This window comes from Acyrthosiphon pisum, chromosome A1, assembly GCF_005508785.2.
Source record: "Acyrthosiphon pisum isolate AL4f chromosome A1, pea_aphid_22Mar2018_4r6ur, whole genome shotgun sequence".
NCBI lineage: Eukaryota > Metazoa > Arthropoda > Insecta > Hemiptera > Aphididae > Acyrthosiphon > Acyrthosiphon pisum.
Window position 1 is genome coordinate 43,691,080 of NC_042494.1, and position 8,596 is coordinate 43,699,675.

The 8,596-nt window shown below is 28.9% G+C and overlaps 1 protein-coding gene across 3 annotated transcripts in view; it reads right to left on the minus strand.

Annotated features, from left to right (window-relative positions):
* Positions 1–1,430: 1,430 nt before the first annotated feature.
* LOC100168880 (dehydrogenase/reductase SDR family member 11-like) overlaps positions 1,431–8,596 on the minus strand; it is a 9,853-nt gene continuing 2,687 nt past the window's right edge. Inside the window, 7 exon segments of one of the 3 annotated variants that reach the window (NM_001293482.1) lie at positions 1,431–1,781; positions 1,977–2,130; positions 2,867–2,998; positions 5,050–5,078; positions 5,081–5,182; positions 5,494–5,620; positions 7,994–8,162. In NM_001293482.1, coding sequence (NP_001280411.1) covers positions 2,934–2,998; positions 5,050–5,078; positions 5,081–5,182; positions 5,494–5,620; positions 7,994–8,162 — 492 coding nt within the window. In that variant the 3' untranslated portion in view covers positions 1,431–1,781; positions 1,977–2,130; positions 2,867–2,933. 3 annotated transcript variants of the gene reach the window in all.

Consider the following 8,596-nt stretch of genomic DNA (forward strand, 5'->3'; position numbering starts at 1 on the left):
AAATTTGACAAGTGGTGTCGTGGTGACTATCCAGCATGGCATCATGCTCATGAAATATTTGGGTATTGTGATTTGTAAATAAAGAAATATTTTAATTACTTAAGTAAAAATACGTAACGAAAATTAGAAAATTTAGATTTCAATGTTTTATAGTTTACATACGATATTTTAAGTAATTTTCGTGGTACCTATGTTAGATGGGTTTTTTATTTTTACCATTACACAAAATTAACGGAGGTATGAACTGTATTTTTAAAACAGTTGTTTCGCCAGCAGCTAAATAACTAATAAATTACTATTTACTAGAGTACTTTGATTGTACATACGCGTCATAGGAACAGTAGAGTATAGAGCAGGTCGAACCTATATTCAAGGTTTAAAATGAAACACGTAATTTTTTATGAAACCATTTAATATATCTCATACCTAATTATAAATGTTTAGTTAAAGTTAATTAATTCTTTTAAACACATAAAACTTTTTAATTTGCAAAAACCTTTTAGGTACCCAGAGATGGTTAAGTTCTCTTCTAGCTAAACCATCAACAATCATTCCTTTTTCAACTAGATTTCTTCAATATGTCTCCTCTCAGATTCCAGAAGAAGTGCCCGTTACTTCAGCAACTTTTCCTTCCCAATTTTTTATTGTTGGTTAAAAAGGTATTATATTATTAATAAAAACTTTACAGTAGCACAGACAATACGAGTACAGTACATAGTGCCATCTATCTTTCGTTCTGTATTATCACGGAGTTCCATTAAATTTAACTATTTTTGATTACTTCATAAAATGTTTAATAATAAATAATAATATTTTGGACCGCTACATATAGCATCTACATTATACGTGCCGAGGAAGTCTCGTTCCAACGCCATCTCTGTACATACTGCGCAAAGCTTCCAGCTATAGCGGTCGTAGTGCCTTGGTAAAGTAATGTAGATATATTACAATAAATTATTGTAACCCTAATTATTTAAAAATATTATATATTTAAATACAATTGTAATTATTCGGCGTATTATTAATTGGCCAACTTTGATTGTATAATGTAAGCTATATGTATATGTATATGTATATGTAGGCCATTGGGGTAAACAAATTATAAAATATTATTAGTGTTATTAGTATTTAGTTATTAGGTAGGTACTTATTAGATTTATAATTCAAACTAAATCATAATTATAAATAAAATGAATTGTATTAAATAAAATAAAGATAAATGATACATTTTGCCATTAATTAATACCATTGATTATAAATAGTACTAGGTATTTATATTTAATGGTAATACTTTCTGACTAAATCATTAAATTCATATTTTAGGCTGTCTGCACCTAATGAATTAGTGAAATTATTCGGGGAAATTAAAACCATTTTTATGGTTTATTTATTTTATATTTTTAATAAATAACATTTTTTTCTTGTCTGCATTTGAAATAAATAAACACATTTTATTTTATATTTATAAACGTCGAACAGCTCAAAGTAACATAATAAAGAAATTCTATACTTACCTACATCAATACGACAATACATACTACATACCTACATATTATATTAAAAAGAGAAAAACAAATTACAAAATAAAGCCTATAAATAAATACATATCTAATAGATTTCTATAATAAATAATAATACAATAATTTATTGAAAGTGTTTTTATTTTGACAAACAACAATCTGCTTTACTGAGTATTACAATATGAAGTTGTGACGAGTGTTGATGGGTAGTGCCACTGGCCAGTGGGCATAGGTGAAGTAGATATATGATAACATCAATCACTATTGAAAGGTATTTAAAATTCATAAGAATTATGTGAATGTAATGATGGACTTTTTTTAAAATAGATAGGTTGTCAACCAGGCTTATTAAAACATATTATCCATTATACAACTTGTATGTAATATACATATTATAAGATATGCATATTGCATACTTAATATTAATTATATATTTTTAAAATGTGATATACGTACCTATTGGCTATTACGCATATAAATCATTCAGGTATATTGTTTAATATTGAGGTATGGATCACGGATGTGTATTAATCATAATTGATATCTATATAAAATTCTTAATAAAAGATAATGTATTATCGCCTGTTGGTCTTATGATGACTTCGGCGATCTGTAAAAATCAAAACTTATAAACACGAAAAAACGTAAATACCTATAGGTAGGTACCTACTAAATTATGTACTAAATTGTGAGACCAAACAAAAAAATCCAATATCATCGATTTGCGTGTGTGTGTGTGTGTGTGTGGGGGGGGGGGGTCTTATGATTCAAGCCAGTTATCTATGAAATACTGGTATAGAAAAAATAAAGTAATGGTGGGGGTAATGGTATGTTTTTTTAAAAAGGATGTGTTACCGAAAATGTGGAGTACAATTATTGGGACAGATCGTACAAATCCATACAAATTATACATTTAAGCATTACAATTTCGATTTTGAGTTGGACTGGTGGTGGTATACTGCGGGTATGACGGTGTTTTTTGAAAAACATAGTTATCATTTGCCGCCGAACGATAATCGTTCAAAATATGAAAATATTTGTACGACTACGAATACGAAATAACGTACTAAATCATGGTATAGTCTAATTTTTAACCACGTGTGGGCTTAAATCACATCACTTTGATCCCTTTGAACACTCTTTTGCTTCGATAATGTAAAAACGAGGTCGTACAAATTTGACGTATAGGGCTTCGATCCTAAAAAACTAAAAAGGAGGGGGATTGACAGACTTTGGGGGGAGTATATTGAGGGGGAGCCCACTCACTCCCTCCCCACGATTTTCGCCAATGATTATAATACGCAAGCTTAAAAATGTTAGGTATATAAAAATGATTTTCTTCTTACGTTGACACGCTGAGGTGCACTCAATGCGTAAATAATAGCTTCAGCAATGTCAATAGATTTCAACATATTATTCACTCCTAATTTGCTTAACTCTTCTGTCATTTCGGTTTCTACTGCACCCGGGCTGATACTCTGAAATTAAAATGATACATTTTTAACTGAAACTATGTATTTAATAATTTATTAAATTAGGAACGGAATATTAATTTTTCACTTTGAATTTAAAAGTGAAATAGAATATTTTGTAATATGGGTAATTTTGAAACAAATTTATTGTTAATAGAATAAAAAAAAATATCTGTGAGGATTTAATTCGCAGTAAATTGTTGTATGTGTTACAAGTTATAACTAACAATCATCTCTCTTATTTTAGTTTTTTAGTTTTAAAATAAATTGAAAATAAAAGTTATGTTGATAAAATGCTATTAATAATAGCCTATTATGACCTACGTTATTAATATTACATACCTGCAATATGTATTATATATGATTTAAGATTATTCTGAGACAAAAATAGCATAGAAATTACATTCACTTTTATATACTATAAGCACCACATAATATAAATTATAGACAATAACAAGTTCTAAAAAAATTAAATTTCAAAACCCAGATAAAACTTACTACCTATGTTCTTTTTTAAAAAAACTAGTTATTAAAGAAAGTATCATGTAGGTATCTAAAATAATTATAAACTCAAATTATATCAACCGTCAGGCATCAACATATAATAATAAACTTAAGAGAACGTGATAACCGCATGTATATTGTCTCGTCTTACAAGTGCGTAACATAGAAAATTCTACGCGAAGCAGAAAACGTGTAGCTCCGTTAGTTTAAAAATTAGAGTAAATTGATCTCTTATAAAATCCAAAGGTGAGATTATTATCTAGACAACCTCGTGGGCTTTTTATTTTATTTTAAAAATATATATACAAAATATATTAGATTTCCGTTGCATAAACAAAATTTTTGTATGAACCCATCTTTAAAATTGCAATTATTTTTATATCCTTTCATATCTTAGCCTTACACAGTATTAGAGATATATACGATATACCACCGACATTTCCAGTCTCTAAGTCCAGCAGTTTCCTCTGGGTGTGGTCGAGAGAGTGTATCGGATATTCGGATATCTTCTTTTATATAATACTAGCTGATCCCGTGCACTTCGCTACCCATTAAAAATGCCAACTCTATATCAATAATATGTTTTATTTTATAATATAACGGTTACCATAACAACAGTTTTAAAACAATGACAGCCAACAAGTATTATTATAATAGCTTTGAAATCCACGGCAACCATTTATAAAAAAATATGTTCATCAGAAATCTCAAAATCCCCGTTTGAACACCTCCCAGGGTTGGTCCTCTCCCTTCTTAAATTAACCAATATTCTGCCCAGAGGTCTAACCTAATACCTATCTCTGTACCAAATGATTCCGTGTACTTCGTTGGCCGGCAACCAATAGTTATTATTAGAATAGTTTCAAAACCCATGGCAACCATTTATAAACAAAAATGTCCATGGGAAATCTAAAAATCCTTGTTTGAGCACCTGCCGGGGCTGGTCCTCTACCTTTTTAAATTAGCCTATCTTCTGCCCAGAAGTCCAATATATCTCTATACCAAATAATCCCGTGCACTTGGTGCCCGGCAACCGATAATTATTATTTTACCTAATAGCTACAAAACCCATGGTAACCATGGCAACCACAGGACACAAACACAGACAGACAGACACACATTCTATCTCCTGCCGGAGCTAGGTTGCCATGGACACGGACGAAAATCTCAAAATAATATATAAATGGTTGCCATACATTCATTTATATATATATAATATAAATTTATGAGTCAGTGCTGTATCGGATATTCGGACCACTTTATTAATATAGGTTAAATAGGTATATATTATATAGAATATAGATAACATACAAATTAATCAATATGGTATTTTGATAGCAACTACTATAGTAGTTATACATAATTAAGTTTTAATAACTAATGATATAAACAGATAGACATCTTTGGTGATAAATGATAATATATTAGCATTGATTATAAATACTAAGTAGCACTAGTATTTATAATCAATGATATTAGTTTGTACAGCCTATTATAGAGCCCTTTATATAGACGGATAGTCTATATAAACCTAAATACTAATAATATATTACCGTGACTCTGATGGGTAAACCTTTCATGGCCATCAATTCTCTTAAATTTTCTGTAATTGAAGTAACACTATGTTTAGTAGCGGTATAAACTGAAATATCCTTCATATATGGAATTTGAAAATGACCTGCAACACTACAACATAAGTTGATTATATTATATTACATTTATAATACATTAACACAATAACACATAAGTTATTGTTAAGAGCTTGAAAATAAATTATAATTTATATATTATGATCTGATATTTTGAGTTATTCGATTAATATTCAACAAATAAATAGATACATAAATATATAAATAGAATCAAACTATATAATAATTAACTGTTAACACTAGAATCCTGAACCATAATACTGCAGAGGTATTTATTTTTCTTAAAAGTTTATTATAAAATATAATAACGACCATGCAATTTTATTAAATTCAAATTTAAATAGTTACCTATTAATATTTATTATGTGACCCTCTTTGATTTTTATTTCTTCCATGATTTGTATAGCCTCTCTGCTACAAATGGTATAACCTATGACATTAGTGTCAAACATTTGTTTCCAATCATTCGTGTTTCCTGTTAGTTTTAATGATGGTAACAGTTATTGTTGAAATTACAATTAAATGTCAATAATATTATTTTTCATTGATATCGATTACACGTAACTACTACCCACTTCCCAACATTGTATTTAAATTTTAAATATGAAATTAATAGGTAACAAGAAAGTGGGGAAAGTAGGTAACCGCTCTGCTGTAATCGGTGTAGATTGTACCTCGTCATTGAGGAGTAAGTCACTGTAAGTGTAAAATTAGAATTCAATGATAAATCTTTGCATACGAAAAATGATTCAATTAGATTTAAATTAGCCTATCTTCTGCCCAGAGATCTAAACTATCCCTGTCCCGTGCAGTACTTCGTTGTCCGGCAACCAATAATTATTATTATAATAGTTTTAAAACCCGTGGCAACCATTTATAAACAAAAATGTCCATAGGAAATATCAAAATCCCTGTTTGAGCACCTCCCGGGGTTGGTCCTCTCCCTTTTTAAATTAGCCTATCTTCTTTATAAACAAAACATTCCATCGGAAATTTCAAAATAATATCTAATTGGTTGCCATGGTAATATGGACACACACACCGACGGAATTCTCAAAATAATAAATAATTGGTTGCCATGGTAATATTATGGAGACACACGCACACACACACACACACACACACACACACACACACACACACACACACACACACACACAACATTAATTTTTATATATATAGATTTAAAGGTAAGAATGTTATTTATAAATATCCCGTCGGCCTTTATGTTTATTTTAATTTCAAAGCTATTTATGAGTACCTACCTATTTTGAAATTTACAAACAATTTTAATAGACTCATAACATGTCTTAAACTCAAAATATCAAAAAGCCAGAAGCCTACATGATGGCCTAATTGATATTTAGGTAGGTACATCTTTATATTATGTGAATATGGGACAATATTCAAATTCCTCCATTATTAAATATAATAGAGTAAAATTGATTATTCAGAACTTAAAAAGGGCTATAGCCTATATGGTATGAGTTAGACGGAGACAGCACACGCGAGTCTTATGGTTAAACAATTTTAATCATACATTCAGATGACAAAATATAATATAAATGTATAAAAATAATATTAATATAATATTAATTCATTGCTGCCCGTGCGCAAGTGGGGGGATTCTCCCCTCCAATGCCAAAAAATGTAGATATAAACCAAGCACTCAATGACTTGTTTTCTATCCTCGTCGATTAAAATTATTAAAACAATGATTTGTATTTTATAGTATTGATAAAAATAACTTTTAATGTAGGTACTTACAAAATTAAGAAGAAACATAAACATATAATATTTGCTAATTATTGATGTAGTTATCTACAGTGACGTAGCCATGGTGGGGGGGGGTTGGGTGTTTAAACCCCTCCCATTGACATTTTCCCTCCTAATAATTATATTGTTTATAGGGTTCGGGACTGCTTGCAAGTTATAAATTTGTCTTATAAAATGGCGAAATTAAATACAAAGTTTGAATTTGCATATTTGTGTATTTTTAACTTAAATGTACCTACATACAATTTTTGGGAAAAATTATAATTGGATAACATTGAAAAATATCTTAAAAAATATTATGTTTGGTTAGGTATGCAAAAATATGCAAATTCAAACTTAGTATTTAATTTCGTAATTTCATAAAACACATTTATAACTCACTTAGAATAGACTACGACCACTACAAAAAAATATGCAAATGCAAGAAGTCCCGAACCCTAGTTATTACTTATTTATTAACCTAGTATTGTATGCCAATATTTTTAAAAATTAAGTTGTTATTTATTTAGTTATTTATTTATTTATCAGGTTTATCAGGTTTATATATCTACTTATTTTTTAGTTTTTTATTACCTAAATTTCAATATGTTTTATGATTTTTCAAAAATAATATAAAAATATTGCTACATAGAACATATATTTAAGCATATTTTGAGAATTTTGACTGCATATTTCGATAATTTTTAGTGCAAGAAGTCAAGTCCTGAACTCTAAATTTATTTATATACGAAAACTGTAAAAACTTAGTTTTAATCTATACCTAAAACACCCCCCATTTCATAATCCTGGCTACGCCACTGGTTATCTATATACCCCTCCCCTAAGGGCCTGATTCGTTGTAATTGTATTATTTATGTCATGGTTTCAATATTTCTTCCTTTAGGTAGACCACACCAAATGATTAATTTTACACTTTTACATTTGAATTAATAATAATATCGATATACAGCTGTTGAGCGGTGTATTCTTCTTACTATTTTTTATATATTTTATTGCGTTTTACTATGCATATACCACATGCGTTATACACTTATATACTATAGATAAATACTAATACATTAATTTAGTTTACCCAGTAAATCACTTGGCTTCCAAACACCTGCATTGTTAACTAGTACGTCAACCGATTTCAATGTTCTCTTTACCCAATTAAAAGCTTCCAAAATGTTTTCTTCCGAACACAAATCAACTTTAACGTAATAAAATGCTCCCAGTTTTCCTTTTAAATCCTTTTCTAACTCCTGAAAATAATATATTGGATTAGACATCATATTAAACTACCTTCTATTACTAGTTCTAGAAAACTAACTATTTAAAAATTTGGGGAAGTTGCAGTAGTTGTTGATTGAAACTTGTCATTGAGTACCTAAATGTTTGTATTAGGAAAGTTTTAAATTTTAATTCAATGATAAATAATTGTATGCCATAAAACGATGTGAGGACGGTCTTTCAGCCATATTTTCAACTTTCATTTGATATTAATATATTATTATAATATTATAACTATTATGTATACTATTATCTATTTTTATATAAGTAATATGGTTAGGTTTAAATAGTTGAACTCATTAAAAAAAAAAAATTTCACATAAATTACATAATATTTATGAAATGTAATATTATTAGCTGTCAGAGCACAGAAGTGCCATTTCAGTTTTTTATAAGGGGGTGCCAA